The 16,872-nt window shown below is 41.9% G+C and overlaps 1 protein-coding gene across 7 annotated transcripts in view; it reads left to right on the top strand.

The window, feature by feature from the left end:
* The window catches only part of LOC126108973 (GRB10-interacting GYF protein 2), a 187,277-nt gene that overhangs the window by 50,984 nt on the left and 119,421 nt on the right, over positions 1-16,872 (top strand). For 6 of the 7 annotated variants that reach the window (XM_049914372.1, XM_049914373.1, XM_049914374.1 and 3 more), the window contains 2 exons: positions 5,289-5,524; positions 9,282-9,592. In XM_049914372.1, coding sequence (XP_049770329.1) covers positions 5,289-5,524; positions 9,282-9,592 — 547 coding nt within the window. The remainder of the gene's footprint in view (positions 1-5,288; positions 5,525-9,281; positions 9,593-16,872) is intronic. The other variant, XM_049914375.1, reaches the window with a different exon arrangement.

The raw sequence follows: 16,872 nt of genomic DNA, 5'->3' as shown, positions 1-16,872 counted from the left end.
GCAGTGGATGTGCAGCATCCAGAAGTTAATCTCGTTTGGATCTTTGGACAGTGTGGTAGGCAAAGAGTGGCTAATTTTTGGCCCGCATCAGAAGAAATTTGTTTGGATGGGTCACTCACTCCATGTAGAATGGTAGGGTTCAGCAGAATCAGTTCTTACAAAAATACTAAATAATTGTATGAAAACTTTAATATACCAAAGTACGAAATGTTATTGGCATATTTACCCGATTATAAGATGACCTTGAATATAAGACGACCCCCCCCCCCCCCCCTTTTTATATATAGTAGTACCTTGAGAAAAACTTACAAAATCACAAACTTTCTCTACCTAAACAGTTAATATAACCTAATGTCATGTATTGATTGTCTACATTTTGATAATACAAGGAGAAATAAAATATAAAGAAACTGTTTACATTAATTTTTATCTTCACTGCCCTTTTTGTTTACATAGACTGTAGTCTGTGGTCATCATCCTAGTAGGACAGCTGTGATATTTATATCTTCATTGTCACAGATATTTGGGTGTTTCTTCCAAAAATGTTGCAATTTCAGTAGGACCTGAGAACACAGCTGATATTTTTCCTGAAAACATTGCTGCTCGCTCATGGGTGTGAAGAACAAGCAGCTGACACACCTATCTAGACTTTTTGCATATTCTGCAGAAATGTGTGCTGTTGTTGAGTATTTGTCCCATTTTAAAAGTCAGTTCAATTCCAAATGCCAGTGGATTCGGACAAACTGCAGTTTAAATGTGGTAAATGTTCATAAAAAGCTAATGTACAGGCTGATAATTATTGAACTGTATGGAAAAAACATAAATTAGTTACAAACTATGGCTTGCACAGACTTTATTCAACATGTAAATGTCACTACAGATATTCGGATTTAGGTTATGACATGTCCTAATGCAAACCAATCAGAAGCTATAACACTTTTGGGTCATTTAGTTCAATAATTGTCACCCCGTATACAGTATACATTCCTATGGTTGGCAACAAGATGTAACTTCTGCTCACTCACAGCCAAGCTTGTTTTCACGGTGCCCTATTCAATGTTCTGTGGTGCTGTTCTTGAGCAACAATGAAACATAGATGGTAATACCTTCCATGGTGCAGATAATGTGTAACAACAGCAACTAATACATAAATATAAGATCTCAATCAAGATTCAGTAAAATTATCAAACAAGAGATTTAGTTATGCCTGTCGATACTATCTCAAAAATGGGTCTTTATGCAGTAATTTATTCTTGTGACAACAGTTGCAGTCAGTTTAGTGATACTTATTTCTTAGACATTCTGGATTTTCTTTCTCATTTCATCTGAATGTCATCAGCTTGATCCAAAGCTGATTAAAAGCTGGTAACGTTTTTATATGTGAACAGCGATGAATTCTCATTTGCAACCCAAGTGGCAAATCGTTACAGTTTATCACCACCACCACCACCACCACCACCACCACCACCGTCTTGGACAGTTTCCGGCCTCTGTCCGGGTCTGCTTGGAACATAAGCGTCTCCATTGTCTTCTGTTTGTCACCGTCTCTCCATCTTCCCCTTGGTCCCGTCTTCTCCTTTCTTCTGGACGCATTCCTCCATTCCTTTCAGTCATCTCTCTCTCAATCTTCCTCTTGGTGTCTTTCATTCCAGTTTCATCTCGTGTATCCTCCTGGGTATCCTCTTCTCCTCCATTCACTTAACATGCACATGCCCATACCATCTCAGCCTTGATTTCTCTCTCTCTTCCTGTAATGGTTCCACCTTCATTAACACTCTGGTCCTCTTATTTCTTAACCTGTCTATCTTAGTCACTCAAATACTGTTCCTCAAGAATTTCACCTCACTAGCGTGTACTTTGCTTTTGTCTCTTCCTTTTATAACCCAGGGTTCAGATTCATATGTCAGGATCAGGATTTAGTATGACCGGTATATAACCTTTTTACTGACAGTTTCTCATAAACAAATAAAATATTCACTTGGGTTTAGAATCAAGTAATGGTTTTTGAAGAAGTAGTTTTTTTGCCTTTCAATGTTATCTTCACTTGAAAAGCACCGTAAGTATGTGTATATGATGTCCGTATGTATTAGAACTTGTATTACAGACCTGTTCAAATATAACAGAAGTCAACAAGTTGATTAAATTTAATGTTATTCCCTCCAGTGCTTCACAAAATTGTGAATTTTTTAAGCAGCATGTTAGATTGTTGTAGTCCCTAGTACGTCAGTTTCTTGTGCGTCCCTCACGCTAGTGCCATTAGTTAAATGTCATACGATTGATCAGGTCGGCACTCTATCCACCGCTTCGGTGTATCGGGAAATCTCGAAACTATTTGAATGTGAGCACCTTTTACAATGCCCTATGCGTAGGGATTGTTCAAAATAAATTTGTATGAAACCTTAATAGCCAAAGCTTCTTCTGTAAATATAAAATCATCACTATATTAACCTATTAAGTAATGTGAAAACATTGACAACTTTATAACTGACATTACCTGTGCTTGTGCAAATGGTAAGAGTGTGAGTGCCAGTGTCCATAGTTTTGTGACCCTGCACAGTTGTTCATTACAGTTGACTCTAGGCAAGATATTTAATGCATGGGTGTCTTGTTTTTCTATTATTTTCTTGTCAGAACGCATCTTATTAATACTTGCGTTTCGTTGTCGTTCTCTTATGTTCTTCAGTCTTAATACTGTCTGATTCCTTTTGTGTGCTTGTAAAAAGGTAACACTACCCTCTTTCCAAGCTTTGGTAAACTTTGTCACATTATCTTGAGTTCTGTCCCTTTGCTTCAGACCAGTCAGTATCTGTGTTCGATGAAGATGCTATCGCGAATGTAAGTAGGTATTACCACCGTGTGCTACCACCTTTTATATTGCACTATAACAAAAATGACTGATTTGTTTGTTAATTCAGAATTGGCAGCCATTTAAGTAAGCTGAATGTGAATTTCACAGAAATTACAAAATGCAGCATTCTTCAGCGATTTGGTTTTTGCCTTTGCATGCGAGATGAGATAAAAGTGAAGTTTTATGCTATTAGTAGTGACCTTTCGCCATCTGGGACAGCAGTTAGATATTGGTTCAATGATTTACAGATGATTGAACATCAGTTTTCAATAGCCCATGCCACCAAGTAGATGTGGTTACAAAGAACTCACTCAAGAGGTCCGAGATGCAATTCTTTCAGACAGTCAAACGGAAGGGTACAAAGTGGCGAAGGCTGAACCATGTTGTAGGGAACAGCAATTACTATTTTATGCAATAAATTGATGGTGAAAAAATCATCGGTCCAACAGGTACCATAACTGTGAATAACATATTGGGTACAGCTCTCAAGTTTGTCATGTATGTAGCAATTTAAGTGAGATCTGAAGGTCTGTTTGCACTGTGGTGACATAGCTAATGGGACTTGGGTTTATAATTATATTCTGGAAACTGAGCAACAGTGAAAAAAAGATTTCATTACTGAACCTACTCCCGAGAAGTTGAAGACTGCTGGGTCAGTTGCAGTAGGTATGGTGATGATTTTTTTTATTATTTTTTTATTTGAAGGGCATTGTACTTGTGCAATCTCTTAGAAAAGTATAAATGGTGGACAGTTGTACAGGTAGATACGGTACCAGTACAACAAATAAATCAAAGAAATGTGACTGTTTGGAAGTGGAGAAAGGGCTGTTTCACCATTGCGTTGTGCCTGCACGTCTGTTTTGGAGGTGTCAACACATGAACTTCATTATGAATTGCTGCCACCCTCTCGTGTTTGCTGGGACCGAGGGAGGTATTGCAGTGGTTAGCAGACTTGGACAGGGCAGCAGTTTTCCATGATTTCCCAAAATCACTCCAGGTGAATGCCATGATGGTTCCTTTCGAGAACAGATAACCAGTTTCCTTTTCCCCCCTATCATAATTTGAGCTGTTACTCTGTCTCTCAAAATCGTCTGTCAATGGGATGTTGTTTGTTGTTGTGGTCTTCAGTCCAGAGACTGTGCAAGCTTCTTCATGTTCCAGTACCTATTGCAACCTACATCCTTCTGTATTCATCTCTTGGTCTCCCTCTAAGATTTTTACCGTCCACGCTGCCCTCCAGTACTAAAATTCTGATCCCTTGATGCCTGGGAACGCATCGTACCAACTGATCCCGTCTTCTAGTTGAGTTGTGCCACAAATTTCTCTTCTCCCCAATTGTATTCAGTATCACCTCATTAGCTACATCATCTACCCATCTAATCTTCAGCATTCTTCTGTAGCACCACATTTCAGAAGCTTCTATTCTCTTTTTGTCTAAACTATTTATCATCCATATTTCACTTCCATACATGGCTACACTCCATACAAATACATTCAGAAACTATTTCCTGACACTTAAATCTATACTCGATGTTAACAAATTTCTCTTCTTCAGAAATGCTTTCCTTGCCATTGCCAGTCTACATTTTATATCCTCTTCATACAGTAAAGCTGCATGCCCTTGGGAAAAATTATGGCTGTAGTTCCCCCTTGCTTTCAACCTTTCACAGTACCAGCACAGCAAGGCTGTTTTGGTTAATGTTACGAGGCCAGATCAGTCAATCATCCAGACAGTTGGCCCTGCAATTATTGTAAAGGCTGCTGCCCCTCTTCAGGAACTACACATTTGTCCGGCCTCTCAACAGATACACCTCCATTGTGTTTGCACCTATGGTACGGCTATCTGCATCGCTGAGGCATGCAAGCCTTCCCACCAATGGCAAGGTCAATCGGATGTTAAAACTGTAAATCTTTCTTCTTATGTAGTTGGCCTGGCTGCCTGCCTGTAGTTTCTTCTTGTTCTTAAATGGGCATGAACGACTCAAAGCAAGAGAATTCTGCTCAAATTAAGAGGATATTGATGAGGCAGAGAAGTATTTAAGAGATCTTGTGAATTTGTTTTTTATGAGTAATAAAAAGATGTTTGCTGTGTAATTATGTAATGGATAAATGTAGAAAAATAATTAGGTTTTGGAAGAAGAAAATGGCATCTTCATTTCTAACACAGTTACTTATGGAACTATTCTTCCGTAATCATTGTCCCTATTTTGTGTGTGTGTGTGTGTGTGTGTGTGTGTGTGTGTGTGTGTTTTCCTCTGGCCTTCTAGTGAAGTGTTGTTACTTTTTTCTTTCTGTTCTCTCTGTCCAATTTCTTGAAATAATTAAAAGTAACTTCATTATATAGTTGCATAACCATTCTGACTTGGCAGAGATTTCTCAAAATGTCATTGTTTGCTTGTTGTTTGTTGCAACAAGGATATCATTACTATATTGTGTACAGTTCTTGTCGTCGCAGGACGGTAGTGGAGGTCACAGTACTGCTCGTGGACAACGCCATTCTGCTCTGTCGGGAGATCCCGGCAAGAGGGCCGGGTCACCACTCACGCAGCGTGACACTGTCCCACCGGGAGTGTCGCGGTCGGCATCACAGAACGGTATTGGAGACCCGGCAGAACGGCACATTCGACCAATGCAGGAGGTGACCAAGAGTGCTTCTACTGGCAGCGATTCGCCGAGGTAAGTGATTGGAAACCTGCTTTACTGCTAGAAAGGCATACAAAGGTGGGGGCAGCACATATAAAATATATTCCCGTGATAGAAGTGGAAAGGAAGAGTATGTGTAGTAGTTGTAAAGAGACCTTGTAAGCAATCACACCCAATGGTTAGAGTGATTTTGCTGTGATCTTTTGCATTGTTGTAGCACCTTGAGATGTGACAGATATGGTTTAGTAGGATGCACCATTAAAACATTTTGGGAAATTGAGGTTCGAAGTCAAACTAAGACATTAAACCAATGGTGTTAGTTAATTCAAAATGTCACTAGCTCCATATGAAGTTTCTTGTTGATAACTTTATTTGGTAATTTATAATGTATTTTTCTTACAACAAATTTCTTTACATAATTTTTTTCGTACAGTAGAACCCTTTATTAATGAACCCAATTTTAAGGAATTCCAACTTTTAATGAATATTTCTGTCGGTCACACTGAAATTGCCATAAGATCAATGTACCAGAAATTTGTTTTTAATGAACTGTGCTCTGAGTAGTAGTCCACTTTTAAGGAATAAATATTAAACAGAAAACTAAAAACCATTCATGACCAAATCCCTAATGTGTTCGAATAAGTTGCATGAAATTGGTGTTGGAGAAATCGTTTGTAATTCACGGTAGTTTTTTTTTTTTTTTTTATTACTGCTGATCAATTTGAACAGGCGTTGATTTCCACACACAGGTCACATGCTCTGATGGCCCAGAATACTTTGCTATCAGATCATAACGCTCAGATAGATGGCATTATGTTACTTATGTGAATGTTAAATTACACTCCTGGAAATGGAAAAAAGAACACATTGACACCCGTGTGTCAGACCCACCATACTTGCTCCGGACACTGCGAGAGGGCTGTACAAGCAATGATCACACGCACGGCACAGCGGACACACCAGGAACCGCGGTGTTGGCCGTCGAATGGCGCTAGCTGCGCAGCATTTGTGCACCGCCGCTGTCAGTGTCAGCCAGTTTGCCGTGGCATACGGAGCTCCATCGCAGTCTTTAACACTGGTAGCATGCCGCGACAGCGTGGACGTGAACCGTATGTGCAGTTGACGGACTTTGAGCGAGGGCGTATAGTGGGCATGCGGGAGGCCGGGTGGACGTACCGCCGAATTGCTCGACACGTGGGGCGTGAGGTCTCCACAGTACATCGATGTTGTCGCCAGTGGTCGGCGGAAGGTGCACGTGCCCGTCGACCTGGGACCGGACCGCAGCGACGCACGGATGCACGCCAAGACCGTAGGATCCTACGCAGTGCCGTAGGGGACCGCACCGCCACTTCCCAGCAAATTAGGGACACTGTTGCTCCTGGGGTATCGGCGAAGACCATTCGCAACCGTCTACATGAAGCTGGGCTACGGTCCCGCACACCGTTAGGCCGTCTTCCGCTCACGCCCCAACATCGTGCAGCCCGCCTCCAGTGGTGTCGCGACAGGCGTGAATGGAGGGACGAATGGAGACGTGTCGTCTTCAGCGATGAGAGTCGCTTCTGCCTCGGTGCCAATGATGGTCGTATGCGTGTTTGGCGCCGTGCAGGTGAGCGCCACAATCAGGACTGCATACGACCGAGGCACACAGGGCCAACACCCGGCATCATGGTGTGGGGAGCGATCTCCTACACTGGCCGTACACCACTGGTGATCGTCGAGGGGACACTGAATAGTGCACGGTACATCCAAACCGTCATCGAACCCATCGTTCTACCATTCCTAGACTGGCAAGGGAACTTGCTGTTCCAACAGGACAATGCACGTCCGCATGTATCCCGTGCCACCCAACGTGCTCTAGAAGGTGTAAGTCAACTACCCTGGCCAGCAAGATCTTCGGATCTGTCCCCCATTGAGCATGTTTGGGACTGGATGAAGCGTCGTCTCACGCGGTCTGCACGTCCAGCACGAACGCTGGTCCAACTGAGGCGCCAGGTGGAAATGGCATGGCAAGCCGTTCCACAGGACTACTTCCAGCATCTCTACGATCGTCTCCATGGGAGAATAGCAGCCTGCATTGCGGCGAAAGGTGGATATACACTGTACTAGTGCCGACATTGTGCATGCTCTGTTGCCTGTGTCTATGTGCCTGTGGTTCTGTCAGTGTGATCATGTGATGTATCTGACCCCAGGAATGTGTCAATAAAATTTCCCCTTCCTGGGACAATGAAGTCACGGTGTTCTTATTTCAATTTCCAGGAGTGTATATACTGTAGCAGTTAGTCTCCCTGTGACTGCCAGATGAAAAGCTTAAGCAAAAGTTGACAATTATTTGCAATGTTGAAGACTGTCAAAACATTAAACTCATCAACATGGCATATAAATAAGATTTTGTGCCATCTTCATTGTTTGTGTTTCTTTGTTTAAAGTTATGTACATAACTTCAGTTTAATTATGCAGTTATCGATTTGAGTGAAAATTTGGACACTTTATCTGTACTGAAGCTGTAGGCTACAGTTTTCCCCTCAGTTCTCTCAATTCTTTCATGTTCATGATTCTGAAGTGGCAGTGGGGATTAGAAGAAAGAGGAGCTGCAATTTGTTTGTGGTTGCCACTGTGTTGCAACTTCTGTTCTTCCTGAAAAAAAAAAAGGATCAAGAGTTATTTTCTTCACTACAGCATCATAGCATTACAGCCCCAGAAAATTTAAGTTTTTACATTAAAACATTGTAGACAGCCACTTTTTTTTACACAACTGGGATTTCAAACTCATTCTGTATCCCAGAGTTCATAAATATTCCAGAAGCTTTTAATAAAATTGAAAAGCACATCTTTTTCTAAGTGGAGGTAATGAGGCTAACAAGTTGAAATTCTGGTGATAGACAATGATAAGTCTGATAACTGTAGGGTTATTGGAGGGAACTGCGTAGTTTACCATTGTGAAATGATCTTACTGTTATCTGAAGTTACTGTATAGTTTGTTGGTCAAATATGACATCACATGTGAGAAGCTGTGAGAAGCTGTGTTGCTAAACTGACAGTTTGAAGATGATAGCAAACACAAATACATAAATTTTTCAGTGCTGATAGAAATGGGAGTATGCTGGTGTTCATGCAATCCTCATACCTTGGCACACTAGTTCTTCCATTCCCTCGATGATCTATGTGTTTCTGTCTGTCAGTAGGTGGCGTCATTTTGGCATTACCACTTGTATCCCCTTCATTGGCACAAGCTCTTGGGAATTAAACCTCTCCCAATGGCTTCGCCGACCTCCTCTCGGTCCTCTTGCTGCGAGGAGATCGTATTAGTTTGCTTATTGGGCACTGTAATTTTATCCATCGCCATTTGTTAAGTGGTGATACCCCACCACTTTGTGCTCATTGTCTGTCAGCCATTGATGGTTTCCTGTTTCCTGATGGAATGTGTGGCCTGTCGACCATGTTTCACTTCTTATCCATCGTAGCAATATGGTGAAGGACATTTAATCTGTAGTTCAGATGTAGAGTAGAGTATACCAGGCACTGTCCACCAGTCTGACTTCGTGATATCGTTTAATCGCTGCTGTGCTCTGTCAGCGATGTGCTTGGTGGAGAGGCTGCAGTGTAAACGTGCCGTCAGTCTGTTGAGAAATCTCCGAACAGTGCACAGGCTGCTCCACTGCAGCAGAATATTTCTTCTTAGTATCAGAATTATCTTTTTCCCAAAATAAAATCTTTTAGCATTAAAAGAAACATAAAATATGATTTTGTTCAGTTTCGCCCACTGCTACAATGTCTTTTCAATTTGTCACAGGAGTGTAACATCGAGGAGCACAGATCGATCCGGTGGCACCGAGGATGTCGAGTCGCGTCGTACTGCCACGGAAAAGCAGACACCCCCGCCACCGCCGGCACCTTCGATCGCCCCGTCTGACAGGGGCAGGGAGAGGGAGAGGAGCTCGAGCAGGCCCGACGAGGAGATGGAGCGGATGCGCGAGGTGGCGGACGACCTGGTGGCGAAGCTCATGGAGGACGAGGACCACCGTACGGGCGTGCCCCCACCCGCGTCCGTCCCGCCCGGCAGTGACAAGTGGTACTACCGTGACCCGCAGGGGGATGTCCAGGGTGAGGCTTTTCACTGTGACCGACTGCTTTTCTTTTTTGTTGTTAAAGTCTGTTAATTGTTCTTACTCTTTGTGAGTCCACATGCTACTCAGTCTGTGTAACTGTCTTCCTGTCTCTCTCCGTCCATGGCATTGACATCAGAGCAGAGCACTTGATGTGGAAATGTATTCTCTGGCACCCTATTAACATGCCCCCCCCCTCCCCCCCCCCCCTCTCTCTCTCTCTCTCTCTCTCTCTCTCTCTCTCTCTCTCTCTCTGCGACCACCCCCCTCCCCTTCCAGTCTTCTGACTTGTTTGATGCAGCCTGTCACAAATTCCTCTCTTGTTCCACTGTCTTCATCTCAGAATAGCACTTGCACCTTACAGCTTCAATTATTTGTTGGATGATTCCAGTCTCTGTTATCTCCTACAGTTTTTGTCCTCTGCAGTTTCCTCCAGAACCATCAAATTAACTCCCCATTGTCTTATTATCCTGTTCCTCCATCTTGTCAATGTTTTCCATACGTTCTTTCTTTCTTCTTTTCTGTGGAGTACCTCCTCATTCATTACATTATCAGTATACCTAATTTTGAGCATCCTTCTATAGAACTACATCTCAAAACACTTCTGTTCTTATATCTTCTAGTTTTCTCCTATTCTATGGTTCACTATCATAATGCTGTACTCCAACATCCATGTCTGGAAATTTCTTATTCAAGTGAAGGCCTTGTTTGAAAGTAGTAGACTTATTTCGGCTGGGAAAGCACTCTTTGCCTATACTATTCTGCTTTTCATGGTTTCCTTGCATCATCTGTCATGGGTTATTTTTCTTCCAAGGTAGAAGATTTCTTTTAGTTCATCTACTTTGTGGTACTATATTTTGATGATATGTTTTAATCTCATTTTTGCTACTCTTCATTACATTCATCTTTCTTCAGTTCACTTTCAATCTATACATTCATGCTCAGTAGATTGTTCATGATGTAGCATTTAAACTTGTATGTCGCAACATTATTTATCACTTCTTCTACATGCCACTGTTTTCTTATATCTTCACTTCTCACTCTGTTCCTCAAAGCTGACAACTTGGAGGGTAAAAATTTCTTTTTGTGGACTTTTTATTCTGGCTTAAGTCTTTTTGCCAAAGAGTCCCAAATTCCTCTCCAATCAAGTGATGCACCTGAACTCCACTGACAAAATTTCTTATAGTCTTGGTGATTTTAGTTGTGTAATCATTGGGCTGTCATCTAAGGCATGTTTGCTTGCTGAATACTCATACAGTTAAAATTACCAAGTGTGTAAATATTGTCCATGAAAGCCTACATTGTACAATAAAATTTGGAGACTGTACAAGGATATTCCCAGAATATTTGGTATATGGGACGCTTGGTCTCCTGTGGCAAGTAACAGGGTAGTTGTTGCCAGGTGACATCTTGGAGAACCTCGAAAAATACTACTTAAGTCGCTAAGGAAATGCGCCGTATACAACAACAAAACAGTGCTCATGCAAGCGTCTGCCAACAACAAAGTGTGCCAGAGGCTTTAGGAACACTATGCAATGCTTCATAACAACAAATTGCCTCCAATGAGTGTGACGAGACAACTGTTTAAAATTAGATTAGTTTTAGCTGTTGCAGGCGGGCTCATGAGCATGCGCAGTTGAGTCGCGCATGAGTAATACTTTCTCCTGCTTCTGGTTACAGAGGAGTGGCTGGGTGCCACTACTTAATATTGCCCCGGTTCGGAAATATAGTAAATCGGGGCTGATGCACAGAGCAGTCTGAGTTGAGGTGGGGAGTATCCACGTGACCTGTGATTTTGTTGTTTCCTCTACGTTTATTGCTCTCACGTTAAATGATAAACAAACGGATTTTTGTGTTTGGGAGCTATCAAATGAATTAAAATACGTTCTCATAATTACGGAAGGCTAACATATGAATTGCCTTACAAAACAATGAAGTTATTTTTGTCGGTTTGCTAAAGAGATTTGGCTTAAAATTAATCTTTTCTGCTGAGGCAGTCAATTTATTTGAAACGAAGTGTTTAATTTCACACTATTGGCTAGTTTCAACTGTTCGCTGCATTTCAAATGCACATATGGCATTATGCCATAATAAAGAACCAAACATGAGTTCCGGTACTCATACGAATGTGCATTTTAAGCAGAATTCTGCGTTTTAGTATGGCTCCCGAAATTCCGCCACTCTTGAAGTATCGTCTGATGTCTTGTTTCTTTTATGACATATGTAAGATCTTTTAGTGTTTTACATGTACGAACATATGGGCTTCTTGCATCGTCGTAGCTGCGCAAGCGCGGTGACGCCTGTTATCTGGCACTCTCTTGCAACTGCTGAAACGAACCTATTTCTAACAGGTCGCGGGAAAATATTGCGAGTGGTGGTTTGAAAAGCGTTACATTCAAAGCAGATTTCCTTTTACGCAAGATGAACTATGTGCGAGAATGTACAATGAATTTCTTAAATCACAGAGTTTGACACCCTTACAAAAGCGCATCGCAATCTCGATTTCAAAGTTTCGGAAAGTAACATGCGGTGTTCGGTGGAATTCAAATTTATACCTTCGTAATACGAAAATATGCAGCGTACATGTTGCTGCACATCAAAGGTCTTTCAAAACGTGTTTTCCCCCCTGAGTTTCGTTTTCTAAAGTGCCGGGAGGTTCTACTCCGGCATATAAAACCATAAACATTCAAAGGATTGATGAGTTTTACTGTGCCGAGGAAGAGTATACTTTCACTTAAGCACGGAAAAAGTGTATTTTTAATCGGGAAAAATCCGGGAATTTGTTTTCCCTGTCCACGTATACACCCTGTAATACCGTGTAACACCACCTCAGGCCTTAATAATGACCTCACATCAGTGAGGAACTGCCAACAAGTTTCTTCAGGTATGCCATATAAAGCTGTAGCCACTCATTGATGATAAGATCCTATACATATTCCATTGTGTGGTGGTGGTGGTGATTTCTATGTTTCAAATAGTTCAATAGTTGCAGATATATTCAGTCCGTTTAAGATCTGGCAATTTAGTGGGCCTGTCAATGTGTGTCGGAGAAGAGCTTGAACAGGATTACTTGGTCAGTTTGCAGAAACAGATTCTAGTTCGCGATGCTAGCTGAGTCCATCCGTCTGTTCCAAAGGGTGTGACCTCAATAGCCTATAGCACACAGAGCTTTGAGCTTTGTCCGTTGTGAAGCCTGCTCGCCTCGGCAACACTGCTAGAACAGAGGCATGCGCATTCCGGTTGCACTGCAAAGTTTCTCAAACAATCTTAAAGAAACTATTCAGTAAAAGAAATTAATTCTCACACATTTCGCAACATCATTCATCAGCTTCATGATGAACTGCTTATCATTTCGTTAACAGTCATAGTTACAATGATATTTCTATATTTAGTAATGGGTGTGGGTGTGTGTGTGTGTGTGTGTGTGTGTGTGTGTGTGTGTGTGTGTGTGTAAGGTTCGAATACCTTGCAATGAAAAATAGGGATCACTATGAATTTGCATTTGTTGTATGTTAGTCCACATTTTGCTGCATTTTGAGACAAGACCTACATCTGTTGTCAATCTCGAGAAAAAAGATTCTATGTAGTGCACTCTCTTCCAGGCATCTGTGGAAATGAAAGTGGAACTCAAATATCCATATATTCTTCAGATCTCGTAAAGGAATTTTTGGCAAATGATAGCACGCAAACAGGAGAGTATTTTGCTACATAGCTAATGTGCAAAACTTTCTTCTACAATATATGAGTGACTACAGATTTTTTTTTCAATGAAATAATGTAATTCTTGGAAGGGCTGTTGGTAGCTAGTGAAATGGGAATTAGTATAGGTTTTGTAACACGATAAATGAAGGAATCACACTGTTATGTTTATACCGAGCTAGAGCTTTCCGTAAGTTATTGACCTTCACATATCCGCAGTTGTTTGATTAATAGTAGATTGGTGTAGATTCAGTTGCCAGCTACATTAGTGCAGCAGTGAAGTAGAATGGTGCAGCATGCCGATATAACCTGTTAATACGATCATTTGCAGACTTGTTAACTGTAGCTTAGAAGGTCTGCAAGGTGTAGATTTGTGCAAAGGCTTATGCTGTATAACTACGCCTACTCTACTTCACTGCCCTGTCAGCAAGGAAGCCCAGTTCACTTGCGACGCCCCTCTCCTACCGCACATTCAACGCAGCTGGGGGCCAAGTAATATTGCGTGCACTTTACATAAGTGTTTGTCGAACCGGAGACGTTCACATGCAGTCCTGTGAAAATGACTGTTGCCTTGGAAGATAGTAATGTAGGAGCTTGGGTTGAGACCCCTACTGCGTCAGGATGACAGGGTGTGGAGTGCTGTGGAACTGGTCTGTTGGTATGCTGGGCACTAATTGTACATTAGCACAACAAGAATTTATTATATTAAAGTTTAGTCATGTATTATTCTCTGTGTCTGCACCCTGGCTGTAACGTGCTGATGCTGTATCAGCAATCTCTGGTGAATGTCAACATGCGGTGCCTGGCTCACGTAATCACAGTATCGGACAGGTGACAGGTCGTGTTGCGATCAGTGTAGCCCCTACGAAAGGCTTCGCTGCCTGGGAAAGACAGTGTTTTCACCAGAGCACGCATGTTGACATTGAAGGGGTAGTCCTCGGGTAATGTCTCGGCAGCTCTGCTGTGTGTGGAGACGAGCAACAGCGTAGCCCTCCCACCACCTCAGTACTGCGACAAGTGGTCAGTGCAGTGAACACTGTCAGCTTGGCTCGGCAATCTAGAGGTTAAAGTCTCTGAGCTTTCTCATCAGTGGTTGCAAAGTTGGCAGCTCACGGCGACAGAGTACGGCAGACTGGACAGGTAGCAGTCTCGAAGGTGGAAGTTATCTTGGTAAATGGTAACATGTCACTACTTCGGTCTCATAACTGATGTACTGCAGTGCAGAGATAGCTAAAGTCTCGGAAGCCCGAGTGCGTGTATTTATTACTGCTTATCTGAGACGATGTTATGCCTGGCCAGCGAAGACAAAACGTGGCCTGCTTTTCTGAGCTTATTGGCGGTTATCAGCGTCCCTCTGTTTCGCAAAAATGGCTTTCAGGCCTTCAGTTTGGTGCCCTTCTGCCACATCAGCAGGCTGATAGACAATAATGGAAACTTTTACTCTCTCTTACAGAATCAAACTGTGCTATTACAATGAGATGATGGCCTGTCGTCTCTGAGGTCGCGTTGACAAGATTACGATCTGAGCCCCTGTCTCGTGCGAGCTGAGGCAATATCTTCTGAGGTTGTCCTTATTCTGGTTGCTGCAGTGTCAGCGTTCTGCCGTTTGTCATTTTGATTATGACACTGAGAATTTGCCTGGTCTGGCTTGGCTTGGCTTGGTGACAGTTGGAGAAAATGTTACATTTGCCCACAATACATTTCTGGTATGTGACAGTAGTGTTCCAAGGTATACTTCTGACAAAGCTGTAGAAAAAATGCCAACATTTGATGAGTATGAATATTAAAAAGAACATCCTGTTTCGTATTCATAGTAATCTGAATGAGTGGACCCAAGTCACGGTACAAGTAACATCTTGAAACCACAGGTCCACCTTGGGTCTGAAGTACACCGTCCACACACTGCAGGTTAAACGTCTCATTCGGCCGTCAGTGCCTTGCACAATTTATAAAGAGGCAAAATTGTGTCCCATCGGACCACACTACATGCCTCCAGTCAACTGTTATCTACCAGGTGTATCGGTATGAAATAAGCGTTTTTTTGTGAAAATGAAACACTAATTTTGAATTGAAAAGTAAAAACATTTTATTCAAAGTACTGACCATTGCTTTCTATACATTTTGACCACCTTTCTGGCAATTTGTTGACACCACGCCAATAGAAATGTTCGTCTTTTGAAGTAAACCAATCAGACACCCAATTTTCGACTTCTTCGTAGGAATCGAAGTGTTCCTCAGCCAATACGTGACCCATTGATGAAAACAAATGGTAGTCGGAAGAGGCCAAGTCTGGTGACTACGACGGGTGGGGTAGCAGCTCCCAGCCAAGAGTTTTGATTGTATCCTGAACCAGTTTTGCTTTGTGTGCAGGTGCATTGTCGTGTAAAAAAAATTACTTTGCCACATCTTCTGGCCTTTTTTCGATCAATGCATTGTTCAAATTGATCATTTGTTGTCTGTAGTGATTAGTATTCACAGTTTCACCGGGTTTTAGAAGCTCGTGATTCACCATACCTTTCTGATCCCACCAAACACAGAGCATTGTCTTCTTGCCGAATCGATCTGGTTTTACAGTCGATGTTGATGGTTGTCCCGGATTAACCCATGATTTTTGCCGTTAAGCATTCTTAAAATAAATCCATTTTTCATCGCCAGTAACAGTTTGATGCAAAATTGATTTTCTTTCATGTCTTTGAAGCAAATTTTGACATATGGTTTTTTGGTTTTCCATGTCTTTCATTCATTTCTTGTGGCACCCACATTCCACACTTTTGGATCTTTCCCATAGCTTTCAAACGGTCAGAAATTGTTTGTTGTGCAACATTTACCATTGCTGCCATTTGCTTCTGCCTCAAAGTATCATCTTCATCCAATATTGCTTGCAATTTGGCATCTTCGGCATTTTTTGGTGGTCTTCCACGTTCTTCATTTCTTACATTATTTCTGAACCGTTGAAACCATCTTTTGCATGTTGCTTCTGATAGAGCATGATCACCATATTCCTCAACAAGCGTTCGATGCGACTCTGCAGCACTTTTTTTCAAATGAAAACAAAAAATTAATGCTTTCCTCAAATCATCACTTTCTGGTACAAAATTCGACATTGTTAACACGATGAAAACATACAATGTTGTTTGTTCCGTGACTTGATGCATACTAAATATCTTTGACAGATGTCATACCAACCAAACAAAAAAATTTAGGCTCGCTCACAACAAATGTTCCGTATTGACACATTTGTATCTTAATGCTCATTTCATACCGATACAACTGGTAGTTTCTGTGTTGTTTGGCCCATTGAAGATGTGCCATTGTGTAGATTGGCTGTTTATGAGCTACGCAACTCGATGTGAGCAGAATGAGTGGGATGGGAGGGGGTCAAATTTGATAGCCCAAAGAAGTATCATATGTGTCGTGTGTCCTGCGCAGAATGAGATGTGGCGTTGTCACAGAGTAGTAACAACTGGTCTGACAGCTTCCTGTGACATTTCGTCTTGACAGCCTTCCTTAAAAAATTTGTCAGGAGATTTCAGTGGTGCGATCGTGTGAAGGTGGTTTACCCCTTATGAACATAGTCTG

Source organism: Schistocerca cancellata, chromosome 11 (assembly GCF_023864275.1).
Source record: "Schistocerca cancellata isolate TAMUIC-IGC-003103 chromosome 11, iqSchCanc2.1, whole genome shotgun sequence".
In the NCBI taxonomy this organism is placed as follows: domain Eukaryota; kingdom Metazoa; phylum Arthropoda; class Insecta; order Orthoptera; family Acrididae; genus Schistocerca; species Schistocerca cancellata.
This window is presented reverse-complemented; position numbering and strand designations above follow the sequence as displayed.